The sequence below is a fragment of the Oncorhynchus gorbuscha genome, linkage group LG03, assembly GCF_021184085.1.
Source record: "Oncorhynchus gorbuscha isolate QuinsamMale2020 ecotype Even-year linkage group LG03, OgorEven_v1.0, whole genome shotgun sequence".
NCBI lineage: Eukaryota > Metazoa > Chordata > Actinopteri > Salmoniformes > Salmonidae > Oncorhynchus > Oncorhynchus gorbuscha.
Window position 1 is genome coordinate 12,952,116 of NC_060175.1, and position 27,558 is coordinate 12,979,673.

At 43.6% G+C, this 27,558-nt stretch overlaps 1 protein-coding gene across 1 annotated transcript; it reads right to left on the reverse strand.

Annotated features, from left to right (window-relative positions):
* LOC124026032 (protein APCDD1-like) lies at positions 1–27,558 on the reverse strand. Its single transcript, XM_046339217.1, has 4 exons — positions 27,049–27,558; positions 7,633–7,810; positions 4,677–5,196; positions 1–2,148 (listed from the first exon to the last, which is right to left on the reverse strand). Exons 1-4 carry the CDS (start codon positions 27,092–27,094, stop codon positions 1,366–1,368), a joined length of 1,527 nt encoding a protein of 508 aa, XP_046195173.1. The 5' UTR covers positions 27,095–27,558; the 3' UTR covers positions 1–1,365.

Here is a 27,558-nt window from a genome sequence, read left to right on the forward strand (position 1 = left end):
GTTTATAAAGGTTTACAAATAATGAAATACTTAATTGTTTATACATGATTTATTGTTAATTCATGACAGTTATTATAGTGTTACCCAAGTTTCCTGTCTATTACAAATGATCTTCTAGCTAAAAAATGATCTACAATATTTCAAAATCGCAATAATTATAATTTTGCTGAGAAGGGTACATTGTGTTACAGGCTGGCTATAACATGCATCCAACCAGATATTACTCTGTGTTTTACTCAGGGAGTTATGCTCCAAAAATTGGAGCTGGATAGCAATGCTTCATGTGTGAGCCATATGCCAGTTAGTTCTCACATTGCAGCACTCATGTCCAGCATCTTGGCTTTCAAACTTGGACCATTGTTTGGAAAGCCTGTTAGATTGAAGAATCCAGCATTTACCTTAGTACTGAAGTGACTATTTTCCTTAAGGATGAGTATTTCACACTCAGTTCTTAAATATTCTTAATTATTCTTATGATTCATTATTATTCATGTCAAAATCATTATTAATTTTACAGCCAATGATAGAATAATGATAGAAAGTATTTCTCAAGCAGCTGGTTAGTAAATCAAGATGATAGATTTTGTGAAGATATACAAAAGATGAGAAAGAAGCAGGGCAGACTGTACATAACATATAAAAACACACAGACAATGCAATAATTGCAGCATATCTTCCCTTTTAATATAACAATTAATTTAACAATGACAATAAGTATGGTTTGTAGGATAGCATTGTAAACTAGTGTCCAATTAGTGCACTTGTCAGCTGGGGGTTTCCTCCAATCGAAAATGAACACATTAGATTAGGACCTGTTGATGTGACACATTTACGTTTCCTCTTTGGTATCCAGTTCCTGATTTAAACAATCTGAAGTCCATTTGAATGTCGGTTGCTTGTGCATTGGATTTATTGGTCAGTATTGTCCTTTGTTTTGTTTGAAAATATACTGCCTTATGTAATTTGAAGGGAAAATAAATCTTTAGAGAAAGGAGCTCTTATGGGCCTTAAGCATTTGCCAAAAGGCATCTCTGGTTTAAAAGAAAACAAAGTGATACACGTACTGTATATAATATGATAGATATGCAACTTGTACACACAGTCAGTGTATGTACAGTTTTCTTGTACATATTGTTCACTGGAATACCATTCAAATGACAGTTGTTGACACTTGTTGAATGTTCGTCAGTTTCCTTTTACACAATGTCAAGGGCATCAACACTGCTGTTGTCATTGTCGTACGATTGACTTGTTCAGGTTGCTGAACATAGAGTACCATCCTTTACAAATCATTCTCTCCTGAAAAGCCATCTTTTATTTGGTCTGCCGTTATCTTGATATTGAGGAGGAGAACATGGTTCTTCCTCATACACTGTGAACAGATCCTCCATCGTACCAAAGCAACAGTAAAGAGACCAGCAGTAGGACAAAGCTTGGTTGCCATGGTAGGTTCTTGGCTCCACTAGCTGCTAGCTTAAGCTGGTTGATGTGGTGATACGACGTGGGGGTGTCCTCCTCGCCACAATGCACCATGGGGGCCTGGTAAGACGTGGGCCTCTTCTGGGGACGGTCGGGGCTGGAGCCATCAGTCGGCCTCTCCCCTATGAACAGCAGAGGGCGCCGTCTATAGTCCATCTCAGTCTTGATCAGCTCGTACTCCTTGTGTGGCAGCTTGATTCCCAAGACGGTACACCCATCCGTGGGGGTCACGTCTTGCTCCACCCCCACCTCCCAGCCCCCCACCTTCCCGCAGCTTCCTGGCCGGGTCTCGTTGAGCACCCTGGCTGTGGCCCCCTCAAGTATGGTGACACTGACCCGGGTCACCTTGAAGACAAACTCTGTGCCTCCCGCCACTTTGGCCGAGGGGTCTCCCTGAGCATAGTGGCCCGAGGCCTGCAGGGTGAAGGTCGGCTTGCTGCAGGAGGGGTCCGAATAGTGGTGGTAGACGCCTTCCCAGGAGTGCTCATCTGGGCGGAAGGTGAAGTCTCGGGTGAGGAAGAGGACGGCAGGCCGGGCTTCACAGCGTTGGCTCACCCAGCGGCCATGCAGAGATGGAGGGGCCAACGCAGGGACATGGGGCAACACCGGGGGGCGTTGTTCTGAGGCCCGGAAGACCAGGGCGCACGCCAGGCAGGGGTGGATGTGGTGCTGGTGGAAATAGATATGGAATAGTAATGGTTAGGATTATACAATATAACTGTCATCCAAAACGGCACGCTAATGAATATGAAGCCATGTATTGACCAGACCTACTCAATACTGTAGTATGAAGCCATGTATTGACCAGACCTACTCAATACTGTAGTATGAAGCCATGTATTGACCAGACATACTCAATACTGTAGTATGAAGCCATGTATTGACCAGACCTACTCAATACTGTAGTATGAAGCCATGTATTGACCAGACCTACTCAATACTGTAGTATGAAGCCATGTATTGACCAGACCTACTCAATACTGTAGTATGAAGCCATGTATTGACCAGACCTACAATACTGTACATACTCAATACTGTAGTATGAAGCCATGTATTGACCAGACATACTCAATACTGTAGTATGAAGCCATGTATTGACCAGACATACTCAATACTGTAGTATGAAGCCATGTATTGACCAGACCTACTCAATACTGTAGTATGAAGCCATGTATTGACCAGACATACTCAATACTGTAGTATGAAGCCATGTATTGACCAGACCTACTCAATACTGTAGTATGAAGCTATGTATTGACCAGACCTACTCAATACTGTAGTATGAAGCCATGTATTGACCAGACCTACTCAATACTGTAGTATGAAGCCATGTATTGACCAGACATACTAAATAGTATGCTCGTTTGGATATTGAGACACAGTTTTATGCTTGAGTTAGTTAGTTTAGATGAAGAATGGATGGACAGTCATGGCCAAAAGTTTTGAGAATGACACAAATATTACTTTTCACAAAGTTTGCTGCTTCAGTGTCTTTAGACATTTTTGTCAGATGTTATTATGGAATACTGAAGTATAATTACAAGCGTCAAATGCTTTTATTGACAATTACATGAAGTTGATGCAAAGAGTCAATATTTGCAGTGTTGACCCTTCTTTTTCAAGACCTCTGCAATCCACCCTGGCATGCTGTCAAAAAACTTCTGGGCCACATCCTGACTGATGGCAGCCCATTCTTGCATAATCAATGCTTGGAGTTTGTCAGAATTTGTGGGGTTTTGTTTGTCCACCCGCCTCTTGAGGATTGACCATAAATTCTCAATGGGATTAAGGTCTGGGGAGTTTCCTGGCCTTGGACCCAAAATATCGATGTTTTGTTTCCCGAGCCACTTAGTTATCACTTTGGCCTCATGGCAAGATACTCCATCATGCTGGTGGAAAGGCATTGTTCGTCACCAAACTGTTCCTGGATGGTTCGAAGAAGTTGCTCTCGGAGGATGTGTTGGTACCATTCTTTATTCATGGCTGTGTTCTTAGGCAAAATTGTGAGTGAGCCCTGAGAAGCAACCCCACACATGAATGGTCTCAGGATGCTTTACTGTTGGCATGACACAGGACTGATGGTAGCGCTCACCTTGTCTTCTCCGGACAAGCTTTTTTCCGGATGCCCCAAACAATCAGAAAGGGGATTCATCAGAGAAAATGACTTTACCCCAGTCCTCAGCAGTCCAATTCCTGTACCTTTTGCAGAATATCAGTGTGCCCCTAATTTTTTTCCTGGAGAAAAGTAGCTTTGTTGCTCCCCTTCTTGACACCAGGCCTTCCTCCAAAAGTCTTCTCCTCACTGTGTGTGCAGATGGACTCACACCTGCCTGCTGCCATTCCTGAGCAAGCTCTGTACTGGTGGTGCCCCGATCCCGCAGCTGAATCAACTTTAGCAGACGGTCCTGGCGCTTGCTGGACTTTCTTGAAGCCTTCTTCACAACAATTGAACCGCGCTCCTTGAAGTTCTTGATGATCCGATAAATGGTTTATTTGGGTGCAATCTTACTGGCACCAATATCCTTGCCAGTGAAGCCCGTTTTGTGAAAAGCAATAATGACGGCACGTGTTTCCTTGCAGGTAACCATGATTGACAGAGGAAGAACAATGATTCCAAGCACCACCCTCCTTTTGAAGCTTCCAGTCTGTTATACGAACTCAATCAGCATGACAGTGTGATCTCCAGCCTTGTCCTCGTCAACACTCACACCTGTGTTAACGAGAGAATCACTGACATGATGTCAGCTGGTCCTTTTGTGGCAGGGCTGAAATTCAGTGGAATTGTATTTTGGGGACTCAGTTCATTTGCATGGCAAAGAGGGACTTTGCAATTAATTGCAATTCATCTGATCACTCTTCATAACATTCTGGAGTATATGCAAATTTCCACCATACAAACTGAGGCAGCAGACTTTGTGAAAATTAATATTTGTGTCATTCTCAAAATGTTTGTCCACGACTGCACATGTACAGGATAGTTACTTTAAAAAATGTATTTTTTGGGGTGGGGGGTCAGCTTTAATATTACAGATAGATTGTAGATTCCATCAATCTAATTGTCTGCATCATTTCCAATTCCCCATATATTTTTTTGTAAACAGTATATATAAATATATTTTCCTTTATTATTATTCCCTAACCCTACCACCCCCTAACCCTAACTGTACAGTATCTTAATGGAGTGTTCATATTTTCACCATAGCGTTCTGCAATGGTTGCTGGTAACCCGTTGGTCGATAGTACGTCCTCTTTGTCCAGTCCGTGTGCACGTCCCCAAAGAAGAGCTCCTGAACCAGACCTCCATGGGGCTTATGCTGGGTCTCCACTCTCACCAAGCCTAGTTCCATCATCGAGAACCCCAGGGCACCCAGACAGGCCCTCCCTGCCTGGGCGTTATACAGCTCATACAGGTGCCCGGGCACCATGCCGCCCAGGGTGAGGCCCACACACACAGAGGGTAGACGGGCGGCCGGCCTGTGCATGGCGCCTTGGCTGTGGATGACGATGCCCACTTTGTGAAGGTGGTGCTCTGTCTCGGTGGCACCCCGGGTGATCCAGGACGCCTGGCGTAGACGGAGTTTGCCCCGTACCACCAGAGAGTAGGTGGGCTCCTCGCACCCGCTGTCAGTGTAATAGTGCTGCAGTGCCTTGAACAGGTGGCTCGGGTAGAAGGTGTAGGACCGGGTCAGAAACTCAGGACCAGGCCGAACTTCACATCTACACAGGATGAAGAGATTGAAATAAAATTATTGAATGAAACGATGGATGTACTGTATGGGTGAATAAAATGATGGCTGGGTGGATGGATGAATGAATGAATTACCAAAATGATGGATGAATGAATGACTAAAAATATAGATGGATGAATGAATTACTAAAATGATAGATGGATGGATACATGATTGATATATCAATTCACTATATGGAATTGTTACGGAAACAATGATGTCTGAATCACCTGGGAGGACACCAAGACCGAGCAGCACCTTCACAAATCCAAAGAAAGCCTATAGAAGAGCTTCCCTATTTATCATTACATTTGGTTAACCAGGACATGTTACATGACTTGAAGCCAGTGTTGGGGAGTAGTGAACTACATGTAGTTCAACTAGTAATTAAACATTTTGTAGTAGCTTGGTGGTACTTGAACTAAATTCAACTCTAGGTAATGTTTTCAGTAGTTAATTACTGTTTTACCATGTAGTGGTTTAGATAACTACTGGAACTACACACTACTGTTTTATCATGTAGCAGTGTAGATAACTACTGTAACTACACACTCCTGTTTTATCATGTAGCAGTGTAGATAACTACTGTAACTACACACTACTGTTTTACCATGTAACGGTGTCGCTAACTACTGGAACTATACACTACTGTTTTACCATGTAGTGGTGTAGCTAACTACTGGAACTACACACTACTGTTTTATCATGTAGCAGTGTAGATAACTACTGTAACTACACACTCCTGTTTTATCATGTAGCAGTGTAGATAACTACTGTAACTACACACTACTGTTTTACCATGTAACGGTGTCGCTAACTACTGGAACTATACACTACTGTTTTACCATGTAGCGATGTAGCTAACTACTGTAACTATACACTACTGTTTTACCATGTAGCAATGTAGCTAACTAGTGGAACTACACATGACTTTTTTTGCAAAAAGAAGAGAAAATATGGGTGACGTAGGAAAGAATTTCCTTTCTTTTTCAGCATCAGACATGCCTAATTCTCACTTGAAACAAATGTTTTGTATTTAATATGCCTAATTACACCTTCTGTTAATAACATCTGTCTCCAGAGTGATGTGTTCTTGCAATTAGTAGTCTATTCGGAAGTCCAGAGAGGACATATGAATACAATAAATAGTTCCCTCATTATGTCGAGATCCCGACTTGTCTATCTTATGAGATGTTTTGTCGAGATCACAAAATAATTTTCTCGTTATCAAACGATAATAAAAAGTAGCATGCATGATCCATTAATTTGTTAGGGCGCCCTGTGTTCCAGGCTCTGTGCTGCCCCCAAAACTACAGCCAATCGCATGCAAGGAACAACGCAGCTAACTTGGCTAGTCTTGTGAGCTAGCAGGTTAGCTAGGTAGTGTTGTTAGCTAGCTGACTACTGTAGCTAGCTAACTTGTTATCTATGCTTGTTGTTAGCTTGCATAACTGGTATGTGTATAATTTAAATGTATATATTTAAATGTATATATTTAAATGTACAGAGTGGATGAGCTCCATTCCTGACAGGCTGATCAGATTCAATAGCAGCCTCAGAGGCTGATAAATCAGGATGCTGCCTCTTCAAGGTGCCTTACATACGGCCTACAAGGCAGCATACTGCTTATCGGCCTCTGAGGCTGCTATTGAATCTGATCAGCCTGTCAGGAATGGAGCTCATCCACTCTGTACATTTAAATATTATCCTTAAAATATTTTAAGTGTCCCTTACAATTATACATATACCAGTTATGCAAGCTAACAACAAGCATAGATAACAAGCTGACAAGACCTAGCTAACTATCTAGCTCGCTCACTCGCAAGACTAGTCAAGTGGTCTTGTGGGTGGCACACAGGTGGGAGACAGGGTTGCCTGTCAGCCATCGTTCAGGGCTTAAATGCCCACCAACTCTTAGCTCAAGGTAAAAGACATTTAGCATGCTAACATTCTCTACTTATAAACTGATAATGAACTCCAACTAGCATGATGTTAGAATGAAATGTATCATCCCATAGTCGTGATCATGAGATAAATTTACATTACATTTACATTTAAGTCATTTAGCAGACGCTCTTATCCAGAGCGACTTACAAATAAGTTGTGATCTCGACATAATGCAGGATTTTTATATTAATTTCCTGTCTGGACTTCCGTAAGTCTATGACATTTCTGATTTAGATATGATAATGTATCACCAAGTAGTTTGGATGTAGTGAACTACTTTTTTAAAGTAACTTTAGTTAAGTAGATTATATTTTTCTTAAGGGTAGCTTAAAGTGTAGCTTAACTTCTTCCAGTGTGAAGGAATTGGTAGCTTGATAAACTATATTTTCAGAGTAGCTTCCTCAACACTGTCTGAACCTGATATTTTAGAAAACAGTGAATATTCAGAGCATTTCTTTGAACAATGCAGAGAACTTGCCTGGTTGACACCCAGTTGCCCTCCAGTTTTGGGGGAATGTCGGCTGTGATTCTGACGCCATCCTGCAAGTGGCGATACTGACACTGTGGCTCCCATTCCAGGCTGGTTGTATGGTTGGAGGAAAGTCCTAAGGGGGCTGTGGGTACCTCCCATAGCTTGCTCCCCGACACAAGCACAGCTAGAACCAAGAAAACAAGAACACTCCCGGTTATCACTACTTCAATAATTCAGATCTCAAACATAACATCAACGATCCACCGAGTACTGTTCATTACACGAAACAGACACACAAAATGATATGCTTGGAAGATGATCATCAACCTCATCCATCACAAATCGGGGTTACACACAGAACAATTAATAGCCAATGGAAATGATTCACTCTCTGAGTTTTTCAGGTCAGGGCCGGACTGGCCATCTGGCATTTAGTGAAAATGCCAGATTGGCTGGTACATGTTCAGCCCATTGGGCCCATCTAACTTGGCTTATAAAGTAGGCCAATAGGAAAACACAGTCGGTGTGTTGGAAATGCCAATTTCTGGTTCTTGTCCGCCCCTGTTTCAGCTGCGAACACGATTCGGGTTGACTGGAAGCAGTTTAAGGATTCACATTTCTGTAATTTTCCATGTAATGAATGATATGTGATGTGCTCCATTATAGGCCATATATTGATTTGAATCAGACCCTGGCCACATGCACCAAGAGGATAGCTTCTAGGGTTAGCTTGTCACCTCAATCAGACAACAGCTGGCCTCTAACTCCAACTTACACACACACACACACACACACACACACACACACACACACACACACACACACACACACACACACACACACACACACACACACACACACACACACACACACACACACACACACACACACACACATCCCCCAAACTACAAGATGTTTTTGTGTGTGTGTGTGTGTGTGTGTGTGTGTGTGTGTGTGTGTGTGTGTGTGTGTGTGTGTGTGTGTGTGTGTGTGTGTGTGTGTGTGTGTGTGTGTGTGTGTGTGTGTGTGTGTGTGTGATAAAGAACTACATCCAATGGCTGCAACTAAGGAGATTAAATTAGATGAATTAGGCCCTTCTTTTGCAATGTTTGAATTACTTTCCCAATGTTGATATAATCGTAGCTCGACCGAGAACAGCAAACACAAACATTAGCATGGTGCATTGATTCATACCAAAAGCTATACATTTTTCTCTAATTTATCAGCATAAGGGATCTGACGCATGCACATCTGCAATCTCTATCTTTCTGTTGACTGCTACTGTATACCCACATATTGTTATGTACTTGTTTATGTGTATAGACTGGCTTTTGATGGGGCAAGGCCCACATCCATTTAATTTCAGCAGAGACCAAGACAACTGTGCCCTAGTAGATTTTGGATTGAACCCAAATGCCTCGAGTGTGAGGAGATGGACCGGGATCCAGCAGGAGGATGGCTATTTGATAGAGAGACACTATGGCTCCGGTTTCAATCTCCCCAGTTAAATGTTGAAACAGCAAGGGGACGAGTCTCCACAGACACCCATTTGTTCTCCCTCCCTCACCCACCCTGCTCTCCCTCACCCACCCTGCTCTCCCTTACCCACCCTGTTCTCCCTCACCCACACTGCTCTCCCTCACCCCCCTGCTCTCCCTCACCCACCCTGTTCTCCCTCACCCACCCTGCTCTCCCTCACCCCCTGCTCTCCCTCACCCACCCTGCTCTCCCTCACCCACCCTCCTCTCCCTCACCCACCTGCTCTACATCACCCACCCTGCTCTCCATCACCCACCCTGCAGTCCCTCCCCCACCCTGCTCTCCCTCACCCCCTGCTCTCCCTCAACCACCCTGCTCTCCCTCACCCACCCTGCTCTCCCTCCCCCACCCTGTTCTCCCTCACCCACCCTGCTCTCCCTCACCCCCTGCTCTCCCTCCCCCACCCTGCTCTCCCTCACCCACCCTGCTCTCCCTCAACCACCCTGCTCTCCATCACCCCCTGCTCTCCCTCACCCACCCTGCTCTCCCTCAACCACCCTGCTCTCCCTCACCCACCCTGCTCTCCCTCCCCCACCCTGCTCTTCCTCACCCGCCCTGCTCTCCCTCCCCCACCCTGCTCTCCCTCACCCCCTGCTCTCCCTCAACCACCCTGCTCTCCCTCACCCACCCTGCTCCCCCCCACCCTGCTCTCCCTCCCCACCCTGCTCTTCCTCACCCACCCTGCTCTTCCTCACCCACCCTGCTCTCCCTCCCCCACGCTGCTCTCCCTCCCCCACCCTGCTCTTCCTCACCCACCCTGCTCTCCCTCTCTTTCTTCTACTATGTCTCCTTTTTGTCTGTGTTTTTATTTCCGTTGCTTAGACCTTCTCTCTCTTTCGCTCTGTCTCTCTCTCTCTCTCTCTCTCTCTCTCTCTCTCTCTCTCTCTCTCTCTCTCTCTCTCTCTCTCTCTCTCTCTCGCTCTCGCTCTCGGTCTCTCTGTCTTTCTCTCTCTCTCTCTCTCTCTCTCTCTCTCTCTCTCTCTCTCTCTCTCTCTCTCTCTCTCTCTCTCTCTCTCTGTCTTTATCTCTTTCTCTGTCTCCCTCTCTCTGTCTTTACCTCTTTCTCTGTCCCTGTGTTGTGTCTGTTCTCCCTCCATTACAAAGCACATATCGATTTTAATCAGACCCTGGCCACATGCACCTAGGCGATAGCTTCTAGGGACTTCAATCAGTCAGTCTCTGTGTCTTCAATCAGTCAGTCTCTGTGTCTTCAATCAGCCCATCTCTGTCTTCAATCAGCCTGTGTCTTAGTCTGTCCCCTCAGGACCGGGGGTTGGTGGGCTTCGTCATGGCCCTGTGGACAGCTTTACGGATGTTATCTGGGTCGGCTCCGGGAAGCTCGTCCCCCGTCCCATGTTTGTCTCTGATACAGCTCACTTTGCTCCCCGACCTGCTGTTTGCGAGGGGACGTCACCAGTTGAGGCCGAGGTTGAAGTGGGAGTTGGTTGTGGAAGTGTCAATGTGAAGGCTCTGGCTCGAAAGCATCGGTTAAATTACATTGCCCTCATGTATAGCTCATCAAGGGTTTAGGGGGACGAGTAGTGAGGGCCGCCCGAGTCGCCCCAAGGCATCCTACTAGATTTAAAGTCAGCCTGGGGATGTTTGTTCTTTAGATGTTGGAATGGTTTCTGCGTGCCGTTGCAGCTGCCTTATAAGCACTGTCTGACACTCACTCAGATACTCTCTCTACTCAGCACCATGTTCTGTTTGGGTGGTTTGTGAAGGCACTACCCAGATTTGTCTAGAGGCACTTTTTAAAATTGAGATTAAAGTAAATTTGTTAATATACAAAATAATTGTCCAAACCAGAAAAACATGTTTGCAATTTTCCCAAAGATGTATTTATTTCTTCTCTGTGTCTCTGTTATTGGTTAAGCGTCACCGTCAAACGCATTTTGGTTCCCGAGAGAGGGATTTGCTGAAATACGAATCATGATTAATTCATTTGTTCCTCTTTGGTCATTTGACAGGTCTGTTTCTCATTAGTAGAGAAAATGTGAAATGCCAAACAGTTACTCACCAAACTCCAATGAATGCACAAGCCTTATGTGATATGACTATGAAGAGTCTTTTAGGGTGCGATATTTGGGCCGTTTTGCCAGAGTTTTCTATGGAGTTGTCATTCCGTTTCTCTCCTTCCATGGATCTCAGGCCAATTGGACATATGGTTGCAGTTAACAAAATAGTATCATAGCTTGACGTTAGACTTAGTGTTACAAGGCAACCTAGTAGTTTTACGTAATCTATTGTTAGAGTAATTCTATAATTACCACTGATTATTCACCTGTGGCCATTTTGTTATTCAATCAGCAACCCTACCACCTGGTTTGCTATGAAGGAATGGGGACAAATGTAACCACTTTTAATTTGTAGCTCTGGATGCAAGGACTGATAGTCCATGAGCTGAACATTAAAGTAATAAACATGTTTTGAAACTATACATCGTTTGTTCACGACATACTTTGGGTTATGATCTGAGACTATTGGACTTCTAATGTCATGAGGTATGTAGAACTTATATTCCTTAGGAATTTATGGCTATATAGAATTAATTTATAAGTCCCAAAAAATAGATGTACCAATCCCAGATTTTCCCTTTAGTTGAAACAGCTGTACATAATGCAGATTGTACCTTAAAGGGCCAATCTGCAATTGCTACATTCATTATTATACTTTTAAATGTATGATATACCCATTGATTCTTGAAGAATCTAACTTATAGATGCCTCATTAGTGTAGTTCAACTGTCGTACCCCATCATCACCCAAAATACAAGCTCGTTTTACTCCTTTGTTAGTAAACATTGTAATTGTAAACAAACCATGCATAGCCTCAAACATGGTTAAAACTATCATTTAGATTCAGGATGTTCACTCTTTGTATCCAAAGCTCTGAGGTCCATGAATTTGAGAATGGTTACATGTCTGCAGCCTCATCCAATTGCTGTAATTTCTGGCTGACCACCAGAGTAAGGTCGCTCAGACGTTGCATGCATCAACCAATGGTTGCATGCCACGTCATTGACTGTGTCATCGACTGACAGATTGCTATAACATATGCTGTGGTTAGATGATACTTAAAGCTGCAATATGTCACTTTTTGGGGGTGAACCAACCAAATTCACATAGAAATGTGAGTTATAGATCAGTCATTCTCATTGAAAGCAAGTCTAAGAGTTCTATGCTTCCCGGTTCTTAAGTTTCATTTTTGCATCTTTTACTTTTGGTTTTGTACACCAGCTTCAAACAGCGGAAAATACAATATTTGTAGTTATGGAAAATATATTTCACAGCGGTTCAGATGGTACAGTGATTCTCTACACTATGACTGCCTGTTTTGTCACGTAAACTGAAATTAGACAAACTATTAGAATTTTAGCAACCAGGAAATATGGTTAGAGAGATTTTGTAGAGAGATTTCTACACATTCCACCTTTAAAATACCTATCTGGGCATTGTAAGATCTGGCATGCGTCAGCAACACCTGGGAAGAGGGACCAAAGACTTGTCTACAAAAGACTTGTACACAGTCCTGTCTGTAACCTATGGAGGGTGCCACTGTACTGCCGCTAAGCCTCTGCTCATCAATGGCCTCACCTGCAGTGTGACCCGTATGTGGTCACAGTTAGACCCACCAGGGGGCAGTGCAGTGAATCGTGTGTGGTCTAACCCCCAGGATGCATCCCAAATGACATCCTATTCCCTTTATTTGAACAGGGCTCATTAGTCAAAAGTAGTGCAGTTTAAAAGGAAGAGGGCTCAATTTGGGACACCGGCCCGGCCCTACCACTGCCATCCGGACAGACATGTATGTCTGAACCCTGGCCAAAGTCATCTACCTGCCTGGATATTCCATCGCAGGATCATTCACACACACACCGCAGACATTGATTTATAGAAGGGATGCCATTTATGATGGACCTCCGGGCTCCTATTTTTTTGTTTGTGTTTGTGATTAGGGTTTGGCAGCTCGCGCTCCTCCACCTCATGTCTCCTTCACTGCTGGAGGAAAAGAGCCTCTCCATATCATGTCTCCTTTAAATCAAATCAAATTGTATTCGGCGCATACTTAGTAAACAACAGGTGTGGCCTAATAGTGAAATGCTTACACCATATTCCTTCCCAACAATGCAGAGAGAAAGACTATAGATAAATAATGGAAAAGTAAAACACGTAATATTAAAAGTATAATTTCCACTGAGCAAAAATCTTTTTTTGTGTACCTCTCTATTTGGAACTGTCCAATGCAATGCACACACGAGGATCCAGGCTGTCAGTAAGCCAACCAGTCAGTCAGCTAATCAGCCAGTCAGTCTGCCAATCAGCCAGCCAGCCAGTCAGCTAATCAGCCAGTCAGCCAGTCGGTCAGTCATTCAATCAGCCAGCCAGCCAGTCAACTAATCAGCCAGTCAGTCAGTCAGCTAATCAGCCAGTCAGCCAGTCGGTCAGTCAGCTAATCAGCCAGCCAGCCAGCCAGTCAGCTAATCAGCCAGTCAGCCAATCGGTCAGTCAGCTAATCAGCCAGCCAGTCAGCCAGTCAGCTAATCAACCAGCCAGTCAGCCAGTCAGCTAATCAGCCAGCCAGTCAGTCAGCTAATCAGCCAGCCAGTCAGTCAGTCAGCTAATCAGCCAGCCAGTCAGCTAATCAGCCAGCCAACCAGTCAGTCAATCAATCATTAAGCCTGCCAGACCGTCAGACTCGACTGCGTCCCAGAGCCTGTGGCTACTGTTCTGTAGTTTGCCTCTCTCTCTTCTTCTCTCTCTTCTTCTCTCACTGCTCCAATGCTTGATGACAAAACCCTGAATGACTCCATACACTGCTACATGGCTATTGTGTGGAGCGAACACATGCCATGCCCATCTCCTCCTGGTTAGCTCTCCCTTGATGAAAAAGCCATGTTTATGCCTCATGTCTTTTGGATGGATTTCAGATTCTTTCTTTTTTCTCTCTTGCTTTCGTGGTTTCTTTTCATTTTTTAGTGTGTGTCCAGGCCTGATGAGGTGCAGTTGGTCAGAAGGAGAAGAAGGAAAGCTTCTTCATCTGGTGTAATGAGCCTCCCAGTTTCCTGATTACTGGGAGGAGTGTGTGTGTGTGTGTGTGTGCGCGTGCGTGCGTGTGTGCGTGTTTGTGTGTGTGTGTGTGTGTGTGTGTGTACCATCATTTTAAAAAAATAATTAAATATACAAATATACTTTTAGATAAAGGACAATGGATACGAGATATATAATTGGATGTGAGATATATAAAAAAGAATGTATTTCAAATACATTTAATACATTTTAAATACATTCCAACATATCTTACGGAATGCATTTTGAACGTATATATACCACATTATACAGTACCAGTCGGAAGTTTGGACACATACTCATTTAAGGGTTTTTCTTTATTTGTACTATTATATACACATTGTAGAATAATAGTGAAGACATGAAAACTATGGAATAACACATATGGAATCATGATGTAACCAAAAAAGTGTTAAACAATTCAAAGTATATTTTATATGTGAGATTCTTCAAAGAAGCCACCCTTTGCCTTGACAATAGCTTTGCATACTCTTGGCATTCTCTCAACCAGCTTCATGAGGTAGTCACTTGGAATGCATTTCAATTAGGTGTGCCTTGTTAAAAGTTAATTTGTGGAATCTCTTTCCTTCTTAATGCATTTGAGACAATTAGTTGTGTTGTGACAAGGTAGGGGTGGTATACAGAAGATAGCCCTATTTGGTAAATTACCAAGTCCTTATTATGACAAGAACATCTCAAATAAGCACAGAGAAATGATAGTCCATCATTACTTTGAGACATGAAGGTCAGTCATTCTGTAAAATTTCAAGAACTTTGAACGTTTCTTCAAGTGCCGTCGCAAAAACCATCAAGCACTATGATGAAACTGTCTCTCATGAGGACCGCCACAGGACAAAAGACCCAGTGTTACCTCTGCTGCAGGAGGTGTCCAAACTTTTGACTGGCACTGTACAGTATGCTAAATGCATCTGAAAATGTATATACACCCTGTTCACTTCTACAGACAGTGAGTCAGGTGGCTGTGGCTTGCTGTATAAAGCAGGCAGAGTTGGACTTTATTTGTATTTGTACAGGGACAGTGCACATTAATCAACGTTTCAGTAAAAGTACTGGTTTTAGCCAGCCTGTTAATTGTCAACCACAGTCCCTAGGCAGGTTATTAAAATCAATTACAACAACAATAGAGACAATCAATGAGCAGTGAGCACATGCAGAGCAACATAGGACAAGCAACACATAGCATGCAGACAGAGAAACATAGGACAAGCAACACATAGCATGCAGACAGAGGACCGAAGACAAGCAACACATAGCATTCAGACAGAGCAACATAGGACAAGCAACACATAGCATGCAGACAGAGAAACATAGAACACGCAACACATAGCATGCAGACAGAGCAACATAGGACAAGCAAACATAGCATGCAGACAGAGAAACATAGGACAACAACACATAGCATGCAGACAGAGAAACAGAACAAAAGTAACAAAACAAAATACATAAAAGTAACAAAGTGTTTCCACACAAGCTACAGACAACATATAACATGGAAAGAGAGAACACACAGCTAGGGATTATGTTCACAAGTCTGATTGGCCTTTTTCCATGTCTTCATGTTTTTTTGTGAAGGTGTGATAAGTGGTGCAGTTGTGTGTGTCTAATGTCAGTGCGTTCCAGACATGGCACGCTCTCACAGAGAAAGCAGATTGACAAAAGGTGCTTTTCCTTAAGGGAACTATACAGTCACATCTCATGGAAGACCTTGTGGATCTGCTGCCATACAGTATGTTTGGATTTTCTGTTTAACAAAAGTACTGAGTGGAGGGGGAGCCAGGCCATTTAGAATTTTGAATCTTGCACAAGATTTTCCATCTCCGGAGCTCATGTTCTCTGACGATGTAACAGTAATGATGGCTATTGGGCTTCCTATCAAGCACTTTGTGAGCCTGCTTGTAGACAGACTGAATGTTTTTTTTTCATGTTGTACAGCAAGCTTAGGCCCAACTAGTCAAGCAGTATGTTAAGTGGTGGAGTACCATAGATTTGAAGTACAGTTTTGCTACCTCTATAGTCAAAGAATTTCGTATGAATCGGAAATTAGCTAGGTTGAAGCATTAGCTAGTTTGAAGCATTAGCTAGGTTGAAGCATTAGCTAGGTTGAAGCATTGAAGCATTCAGTTGCTGTTCAATTAAACATTAGAATGGACAAAACAAGTGACCTAAGCGACTTTGAGCATGGTATACTGATGGCAGTCAGGATTTGCCCTGAGCCTGGTGTTAACGGTACAGGCTTCTGGCAGTGGTGTAATGGTGTGGGGAATGTTTACCCGGCACACATCAGGTCACTTGATACCAAGTGAGCAAAGTTTCCATGCACCCCAAAAATTCTGTTTGTTCTGGAGGCAAAGGGGTGTCCAGCCCGGTAGTAGATGGATGTACCTTATAAACTAACCACTGAGTAGAAAACAATTATGGGATGCATGCTTCGGTGTGTGTGGGCGTCCGTCACCGTGTGAGTGGTACAGTGCAGATACAATCTGTCCTGCAGGTTGAGTTGGCTCCGGTCCCATCAAGCACAGCTGCTTTTTCAGAGACTGTGCTGTGTTGGCTTCCACAGCAAGGATCGGGGATATGGAGTGTTTTCAGAAAGTATTCATACCCCTTGGCTTATTCCACATTGTGTTGTGTTACAGCCTGAATTCAAGATGTAGATTTATAGATTTATTTTCTCACCCATCTACACACAATACCCGATAATGGCAAAGTGAAAACATGTTTGTAGATTTTTCATTTACATAAGTATCCACACCCCTTTGCTATGACACTCCAAATGGAGCTCAGTTAAAATGTTACAGTGGGTTTAAAAAGTATTTAGTCAGCCACCAATTGTGCAAGTTCTCCCACTTAAAAAGATGAGAAGACCAGAAAATCACATTGTAGGATTTTTAATGAATTTATTTGCTAATTATGGTGGAAAATAAGTATTTGGTCAACAACAAAAGTTTATCTCACTTTGTGATATACCCTTTGTTGGCAATGACAGAGGTCAAATGTTTTCTGTAAGTCTTCACAAGGTTTTCACACACTGTTGCTGGTAATTTGGCCCATTCCTCCATGCAGATCTCCTCTAGAGCAGTGATGTTTTGGGGCTGTTGCTGGGCAACACAGACTTTCAACTCCCTCCAAAGATTTTCTATGGGGTTGAAATCTGGAGACTGGCTAGGCCACTCCAGGACCTTGAAATGCTTCTTACCAAGCCACTCCTTCGTTACCCGGGCGGTGTGTTTGGGATCATTGTCATGCTGAAAGACCCAGCCACGTTTCATCTTCAATGCCCTTGCTGATGAAAGGTGGTTTTCCCTCAAAATCTCACGATACATGGCCCCATTCATTCTTTCCTTTACACGGATCAGTCGTCCTGGTCCCTTTGCACAAAAACAGCCCCAAAGCATGATGTTTCCACACCCATGCTTCACAGTAGGTATGGTGTTCTTTGGATGCAACTCAGCATTCTTTGTCCTCTAAACATGACGAGTTTTGCCAAAAAGTTATATTTTGGTTTCATCTGACCATATGACATTCTCCCAATCTTCTTCTGGATCATCCAAATGCTCTCTAGCAAACTTCAGACGGGTCTGGACATGTACTGGCTTAAGCAGGGGGACACGTCTGGCACTGCAGGATTTGAGTCCCTGGTGGCGTAGTGTATTACTGATGGTAGGCTTTGTTGCTTTGGTCCCAGCTCTCTGCAGGTCATTCACTAGGTCCCCCTATGTGGTTCTGGGATGTTTGCTCACCGTTCTTGTGATCATTTTGACCCCACGGGGTGAGATCTTGCGTGTTCCCCCAGATCAAGGGAGATTATCAGTGGTCTTGTATGTCTTCCATTTCCTAATAATTGCTCCCACAGTTGATTTCTTCAAACCAAGCTGCTTACCTATTGCAGATTCAGTCTTCCCAGTCTGGTGCAGGTCTGCAATTTTGTTTCTGGTGTCCTTTGACAGCTCTTTGGTCTTGGCCATAGTGGAGTTTGGAGTGTGACTGTTTGAGGTTGTGGACAGGTGTATTTTATACTGATAATAAGTTCAAACAGGTGCCATTAATACAGGTAACGAGTGGAGGACAGAGGAGCCTCTTAAAGAAGAAGTTACAGGTCTGTGAGAGCCAGAAACCTTTCTTGTTTGTAGGTGACCAAATACTTATTTTCCACCATAATTTGCAAATAAATTCATAAAAAATCCTACAATGAGATTTTCTGGATTTTTTTTCTCTCATTTTGTCTGTCATAGATGACGTGTACCTATGATGTAAATTACAGGCCTCTCTCATCTCAATTGGTTGCTGACTAAATACATTTTCCCCCCACTGTAACTTAAAGCGGGTACAGCATCAGTGTTCACATTAAACGCGGGCTGGAAGTTGCACAGAATTTTCACAACGTTCAAGTTTAGCAGACCTGAAATTTGCTCCGTGCCCTTTCTCAGGGAGGTGACCAAGAACCCAATGACAACTCTGACATAACTACAGAGTTCATTGGCTGAGATGGAAGAACCTGCCAGAAGGACAACAGTCTCTACAGCACTTCACCAATCTGGGCTTTATGGGAGAGTGGCCAGACGGAGGCCATTCCTAAGATAAAGGCAGATGACAGCAGAGTTTGCAAAAAGGCACATGAAAGACTCTGAGAGCATAAGACAAAAGGTTCTGTGGTCTTATGAGACAACAATTTAACTATTTTTCCTGAATCCAAAGAGCTACGTCTGGAGAAAACCAGGCACAGCTCATCACCCATCTAACGCCATCCCTACCGTGAAGCATGGTGGTGGCAGCATCATGCTATGGGGATGCTTTTCAGCAGCAGGAACTGGGAGACTGGTAAGGATAGAGGGACCATTGAATGGAGCCAAATATAGGCAAATCCTTAATGAGAACCTGCTTCAGAGTGCAATCGACCTTAGACTGGGGCAAAGATTCACGTACCAACAGGACAATGATCCAAAGCAACGCTGGAATGGCTTCAGAACAAGAATGTGAAAGTCTTTGAGTGGCCCAGCCAAAGCCCAGACTTGAATCCCATTGAAAATCTGTGGAAATACTTCTAGATTGCTGTTCATCGCCACTCCCCATCTAACTTAAACTGGTACCAGGCTACCTTCAAACTAGTCTTGTGAGCATCCTAGTGACATGTACGTGTTCGTGAGAAACTCACCTTTCCACAGAGGTGTCATCTTAGTGTGTAACCCAAACTGTTCAGACTCTACAGACAGAACTTGGTAGATCGGCTTTGCCAACTTCAGATGAGTTCCATGACAGTTGTGGGGTTTTTAGAGCAACATGGGGAACACCCTCGTTTTCGGGAGAGTCTCATCTTTCCACAGAGGGGTCATAGGGTGCGGCAGGGTAGCCTAGTGGTTAGAGTGTTGGACTAGTAACCGGAAGGTTGCGAGTTCAAACCCCCGAGCTGACAAGGTACAAATCTGTCGTTCTGCCCCTGAACAGGCAGTTAACCCACTGTTCCTAGGCCGTCATTGAAAATAAGAATTTGTTCTTAACTGACTTGCCTGGTTAAATAAATGTTAAATAAATAAAAATAAATCAATAATAGTACACCAAACCATTCTGATGCTACAGATGTTTTCGTGAGAAGACCGATTTACAGGATGTCTCATGGTCTTACAAACACCGTGAGAAGACCGATTTACAGGATGTCTCATGGTCTTACAAACACCGTGAGAAGACCGATTTACAGGATGTCTCATGGTCTTACAAACACCGTGAGAAGACCGATTTACAGGATGTCTCATGGTCTTACAAACACCGCGAGAAGACTGATTTACAGGATGTCTCATGGTCTTACAAACACTGCGAGAAGACCGATTTACAGGATGTCTCATGGTCTTACAAACACCGCGAGAAGACCGATTTACAGGATGTCTCATGGTCTTACAAACACCGCGAGAAGACCGATTTACAGGATGTCTCATGGTCTTACAAACACCGCGAGAAGACCGATTTACAGGATGTCTCATGGTCTTACAAACACCGTGAGAAGACCGATTTACAGGATGTCTCATGGTCTTACAAACACCGTGAGAAGACCGATTTACAGGATGTCTCATGGTCTTACAAACACTGCTCTAGCTCTGGTACCTTTCACCGCAGATGCGGAAGGGCGACATTGTCAGATGCCGTGGATTGAGAAGCAGACCTTTGCAAAAAACACATTTCGAGCTTAAACTGACGGATTTTGATGGGGATTTTTTTAGTTTACTAATGAGATTTCCACGTGGGCGTGGACATTGACTCTAGGGGGTTTTAGCAGAGCTTGAGAAAATCTTCAAGGAGGAATGGGAGAAAATCCCCAAATCCAGATGTGCAAAGCTGATACAGACATACCCAAGACGACTCAAAGCTGTAATCACCACCAAAGGAATACTTATGTAAATTAGATTTACCCCAACAACAATTCTAACGACATGTTTTTACTTTGTCATTATGTGGTATTGTGTGTAGTTGGTTGAGAAAAAAAATATCTGTTTAATCCATGTTGAATTCAGGCTGTAACACAACACAGTGTGGATTAAGTCAAGGGGTATGAATACTTATCCGAAGGCACTGTAATAGCAGCAACACTTTTAGAGAGAGAAGTATCTCTTGGGCCTCCTGAGTTGCACAGCGGTCTAAGGCACTGCATCACAGGCTGTGTCACAACCGGCCGTGACCGGATGTCCCATAAGGCGGCCCAGCATTATCCAGGTTAGCAGAAGGTTTGGCCGGGTGGGGGGTGCTTTACTTGGCTCATCACGCTCTAGCGACTCTAGCGCCTGCAAGCTGACAGCGGTCATCAGTTGAACAGTGTTTCCTCCGACACATTGGTGCGGCTGGCTTCAGGGTTAAGCGGGCAGGTGTTAAGGATCGCGGCTTGGTGGGTCATGTTTCGGGGGTGGCATGACTTGACCTTCGCCTCTCCTAAGCCCGTTGTGGAGTTGCAGCAATGAGACAAGATCGTCATCACGAAATTGGGGAGGAAAGAAAAGTATCTCACCACCATGTACTGAAGGTGAAAACATATCCTCAGGTCTCCTCATAGGCTTCCGAGTGGTGCAACGGTCTAAGGCACTGTATCTCAGTAGAAGAGGAGTCACTACAGTCCCTATAGTCCCTGTATCACATCAGGCCGTGATTGAGGGTCCCAAATGGCGGCGCACAATTGGCCCAGAGTCGTCCGGGTTTGGCCGGGGTAGGCCGTCATTGTAAAGAAGTATTGGTTCTTAACTGACTTGCCTAGTTAAATAAAGGTTGAATTTAAAAAATATATATTAAATAGGGACAGGGCTTCGAATATTTTCACCATGTATTGGTTTATGCATGAATGTATTCAGCAGGACAGCACACTGATAGAAATATATCATGTGGAACAAACACGCCTCTGACATGTAGAATCAGGAAACAATGTCAGCTCTATTCATTACATTTCTATCTCCCTTTCCCAGGCGCTGATTTCATAATATAACAGCCTAATCAAATGTCTGGTATAACATTTTATTGTATCACATATTGTATCACATATTGTATCACATATTGTATCACATGTATAAAGGGGTTTTTACTTCCTTACTTATTTATGTATTTCCTTCATTTAACAAGTTAAGTTATTGAAAATAAACTGTCCTTTACAATGATGTCCCAATTATAAATGGACACCTTCTGGTCAAAATACGTGCCCTATAAAGTAAATAGGTTCTCATTTGGGACGTAGAACAGTGTCAATGTACCAACGATCTTGTCTCTCCTCATGCTGTTAAATTCTCCTCTCTCTACAGCAGCATCAGCTATTCACATTCCCAAAGACATCCTCAGTATCAGCTATTCACATTCCCAAAGACATCCTCAGTATCAGCCATTCACATTCCCAAAGAAATCATCAGTATCAGCTATTCACATTCCCAAAGACATCCTCAGTATCAGCTATTCACATTCCCAAAGACATCCTCAGTATCAGCCATTCACATTCCCAAAGACATCCTCAGTATCAGCCATTCACATTCCCAAAGACATCCTCAGTATCAGCCATTCACATTCCCAAAGACATCCTCAGTATCAGCCATTCACATTCCCAAAGACATCCTCAGTATCAGCCATTCACATTCCCAAAGACATCCTCAGTATCAGCCATTCACATTCCCAAAGACATCCTCAGTATCAGCCATTCACATTCCCAAAGACATCCTCAGTATCAGCCATTCACATTCCCAAAGACATCCTCAGTATCAGCTATTCACATTCCCAAAGACATCCTCAGTATCAGCTATTCACATTCCCAAAGACATCCTCCGTATCAGCCATTCACATTCCCAAAGACATCCTCAGTATCAGCTATTCACATTCCCAAAGACATCCTCCGTATCAGCCATTCACATTCCCAAAGACATCCTCAGTCATTCACATTCCCAAAGACATCCTCAATATCAGCCATTCACATTCCCAAAGACATCCTCAGTATCAGATATTCACATTCCCAAAGACATCCTCCGTATCAGCCATTCACATTCCCAAAGACATCCTCAGTATCAGCCATTCACATTCCCAAAGACATCCTCAACATCAGCTGTTCACATTCCCAAAGACATCCTCAGTATCAGCTATTCACATTCCCAAAGATATCCTCAAAAGACATCCTCAGTATCAGCTATTCACATTCCCAAAGACATCCTCAACATCAACTATTCACATTCCCAAAGACATCCTCAACATCAGCTATTCACATTCCCAAAGACATCCTCAGCATCAGCTATTCACATTCCCAAAGACATCCTCAGTATCAGCTATTCACATTCCCAAAGACATCCTCAGTATCAGCTATTCACATTCCCAAAGACATCCTCAGTATCAGCTATTCACATTCCCAAAGACATCCTCAGTATCAGCTATTCACATTCCCAAAGACATCCTCAGTATCAGCCATTCACATTCCCAAAGACATCCTCAATATCAGCTATTCACATTTCCCAAAGACATCCTCAGTATCAGCTATTCACATTCCCAAAGACATCCTCAATATCAGCTATTCACATTCCCAAAGACATCCTCAGCCATTCACATTCCCAAAGACATCCTCAATATCAGCTATTCACATTCCCAAAGACATCCTCAGCACCAGCTATTCACATTCCCAAAGACATCCTCAGCATCAGCTATTCACATTCCCAAAGACATCCTCAAAATCAGCCATTCATAAGGGTATTTCTTCAAAGGGGGCACCATTCCCAAAGATGGTTTTTCCCATTTGTTCCCCCAAAGACATCTCAGCATCAGTCTCCTCTCGAGTCTCCCCCTCAGAGTCTGCCCTCTCAATGAGTCTCCCCATCTCAAGTCTCCCCATCCTGAGTCTCCCCAAAGACATCTCAGTCTCCCCCAAGAGTCTCCCCCATTCCCAAAGACATCAAGTCTCCCCGTTCACATTCCCAAAGTCTCCCCCTTGTGTCTCCCCCTTGAGTCTCCCCCCTCAAGTCTCCCCCTTGAGTCTCCCCTCTCGAGTCTCCCCCCTAGAGTCTCCCCCCTCAAGTCTCCCCTCGTGTCTCCCCCTTGAGTCTCCCCCTGTGTCTCCCCCCTTGAGTCTCCCCTCTCAAGTCTCCCCCTAGAGTCTCCCCCTCAAGTCTCCCCTCGTGTCTCCCCCTTGAGTCTCACCCCCCTCAAGTCTCCCCTCGTGTTTCCCCCTAGAGTCTCCCCCTCAAGTCTCCCCCTGAAGTCTCCCCCTCTCCCCCTAGAGTCTCCCCCTTGTGTCTCCCCCTTGAGTCTCCGCTCTCAAATCTCCCCTCTCGAGTCATATCGCCCCCCATTGTTGTCTTTTCATAAAAGTTCAACTTGACCTAATCCAGTGGCCCTGTTGATTTCGTCATGGGATGAAGAGGTCCTTCCACTAGGACATGCCAGTTCCTTTGTGGTTCACTCTGGCTCCCATTAACCTAACACCACACTGCACATTCCTCTCACCAAACTCTACCAATATCCACCCACAGACATTCCTCTTACCAAACACTACCAACATTCACCCACAGACATTCCTCTGAGCTGATTAGTGGGTTGGTTTCATCTTAAAGGAATAGTTCACTTGTAAAAATGTTTGACTTTCTTTTCAACCCTCGCTGTTTTGGTTTGGTGAAATTCTTACAGTCGCTGGGTAGTGTCATATCTCAAACATTTGTCTCATATGATCTGATTTTTAAAAATCACATACAATATTCTATTTGACTCTATTTAGCCTCATTCAAACACAGTGTTTCTCAGCCATATCTCACCAATACGATACAGGAGGAGGGGAGAGGGGTACAACTAATAAAGAGGTAAGGTCATTCGGTGTTACGTAAATAGGCCAAGTATTGACATTGTTGCTGTGTTGTTGCAAGAATTAAGATAGGTAGAGTTGCCCAAAAGTCTGGATCAATATGGAAGATTCTTGGAAGAGTCTTGAGTCATTCCTTAGGCTATTGTCTGTCTGGAAACCCTTTTCAGGAAGTAGTCTTGTATTGTTTGCCTGACAATGTTCATCAACAGAATTAAGTTCTTGCAATAGGCACAATTTGTGCCTAGCCACTCCCCCCAATTTTATTTTTTTACCATCATTCCAAAAGGTTTAGGAATTTACACAGAAATCACACGATCAATATAGGATAGGAATCTGTATAAAGCACACAATTAAAAATTCAATGTTGGTATTTAGATAACCATATATGTCCAACCACTAATGAAAGTTAATAGAAGTTTCTTGAATAACATCTTTGATCCACAAACAATGATGAATGGGTTGCTCATGACAAAAATCCTCTGGGGTTGTGTCTAAGTGCCCGTGGCGTGTGTCTGGGGCAAGGGACTCAAATGCTCCTGTCTCCCCTACTTGAAAAACAGCTCATCAAATACCATTCTATTTGCCCCAAGCAGCAGGGTGTAGGCTATTATGGTGATTATGAGTGGGCAGATGCCTTCCTCTGTCTCCTGGCTTGTCATCTTAACCCGCCCTAACGGGCAAAATGCTTAGCTTCCCCAAGGATGAAAATCAACTCTAAACGCTATCCTGAGGTAGGGTCAGTTAATGGTAGTGTCCTGTTATTCCAGCTATTACCATAATGGTAACATTAGTTCCAGGGCCACGCTTCCATGCTCCTGGGGAACCATTGTTTGGGCGCACCAAGGCTTTTTCAAGGGGTCCTAGGCTAACTATGCCAGTTTGTCTCTCCGGAGAGAGAATGAGAGCCTTTTGAAATCATACTAGTCTAATTTAAATTTCACCTATGACATACCCAAATCTGTAGCTCAGGACCTGAAGCAAATATACGCATATTCTTGATAACATTTGTAAGGAAACACTTTTAAGTTTGTGGAAATGTGAAATTAATCTTGGAGAATATAACTCATTAGATCTGGTAAAAGATAATACAAAGACAAAAAATTGTACCATCATCTTTGAAATGCAAGAAAAAGGCCATAATGTACTATTCCATGTTAGGCGCAATTTAGATTTTGGCCACTAGATGGCAGCAGTGTACAGATTTTTCTGTTTATTAACTCTTGCATTTGTGTTCACCGATCCTGTGGGAGTGGACAAGAGGCCAGCATCCAGGAGTCGCCTCTTCACTGTTGACATTGAGACTGGTGTTTTGTGGGTACTATTTAATGAACCTGCCAGTTGAGTACTTGTGAGGCGTCTGTTTCTCAAACTAGACACTGTAATGTACTTGTCCTCTTGCTCTCCCACTCCTCTTTCTATTCTGGTTAGAGCCAGTTTGCACTGTTCTGTGAAGGGAGTAGTACACAGCATTGTACCAGGTCTTCAGTTTCTTGGCAATCTCTCGCGTGAAATAGCCTTCATTTCTCAGAACTGACAAATAGACTGACGAATAGACTGACGAGTTTCAGAAGAACGTTTTTTGTTTCTGGCCATTTTGAACCTGTAATCGAACCCACAAATTCTGATGCTCCATGTACTCAACTAGTCTAAAAAGGGCTGGTTTTACAGTTTTCAGCTGTGCTAACATAATTGCAAAAGGATTTTCCAATGATCAATTAGCCTTTTAAAATTATAAACTTGGATTAGCTAACACAACGTGACATTGGAGTGATGGTTGCTGAGAATTGGCCTCTGTACGCCTATGTAGATATTCTATAAAAAATCTGCCATTTCCAGCTACAATAGACATTTACAACATGAACAATGTCTCTACTGTATTTCTGATCAATTTGATGTTATTTTAATGGACAAAAATATTGCTTTTCTTTCCAAAATAATGACATTTAATACATGCAGCCTGTAAAATCCACTTCTGAACATATTACATTTGAGTGACAATTCACCATAATTTACATCATGAATATAAATCAACTATTAGAAATGAATCATAATGAAAACAGAAAGAGGCTTCAGCTTCATCAGGCTCGGCTGTTAAAGATGTTACTGTCCAGATGCAAAGTGAGTGGACAAAGACTGTTGTGTCCCTGGGTGTCGAGGTCAACCAGAGGACACAGACAGACAGACAGACAGACAGACAGACAGACAGACAGACAGACAGACAGACAGACAGACAGACAGACAGACAGACAGACAGACAGACAGACAGACAGACAGACAGACAGACAGACAGACAGACAGACAGACAGAGACAGGCAGACAGACAGACAGACAGACAGACAGACAGACAGACAGACAGACAGACAGACAGACAGACAGACAGACAGACAGACAGACAGACAGACAGACAGACAGACAGACAGACAGACAGACAGACAGACAGACAGACAGACAGGTCAAAAGAGAGATGGATAGACAGACGGACAGAGACAGCAGGCGTGAACTCACCTTGCCACAGTACCCTCAACAGGTGACTGAAACGTCCTCCTGACATGATCCCGCTCACACATACACACTCTCACACACACTTAGAAAAAAAATCTCAAAGTTCACTGTGGTCCAGAACAAGCAGCCACTTCAATATGTGCTGGTCATTTAGGACATCACCATACCAATGATTGAGAGGGGAAAGTCCAATAATCCAATTTGAACAGGGGTCCTTTACATATCAGATGGTGAGGGTTGGTTTCCTCTTCTAGTTCAGATTGTGTCTCCCATGGTATGAAATTCAGTCCACTCAGTCAGAATCATCTGCTTGATACAACCTTCTCACACTACTAAACTCAGTGTACAAGGGTAGAGAAGAGGGTTCTTCTCTTTCGCGCTCTCTCTCTCTCTCTCTCTCTCTCTCTCTCTCTCTCTCTCTCTCTCCCTCGGATGTCTAACTTGCTCCTGGGCTGCACTCTGTTTGCGTGCTGTGTGTGGCTGTGTGTGTGGCTGTGTGTGTGGCTGTGTGTG

What these genes read in the sequence shown, in the direction of transcription:
- LOC124026032 (XM_046339217.1), bottom strand. Translation starts at nt 27,094, where the DNA reads ATGTCAGGAGGACGTTTCAGTCACCTGTTGAGGGTACTGTGGCAAG. An exon ending in GGCAACTGGGTGTCAACCAG is followed by an intron (nt 5,197 to 7,632) that starts GCAAGTTCTCTG and finishes CATCCTGTGTAG; the next exon opens with ATGTGAAGTTCGGCCTGGTC. An exon ending in AACCATTGCAGAACGCTATG is followed by an intron (nt 2,149 to 4,676) that starts GTGAAAATATGA and finishes TATTTCCACCAG; the next exon opens with CACCACATCCACCCCTGCCT.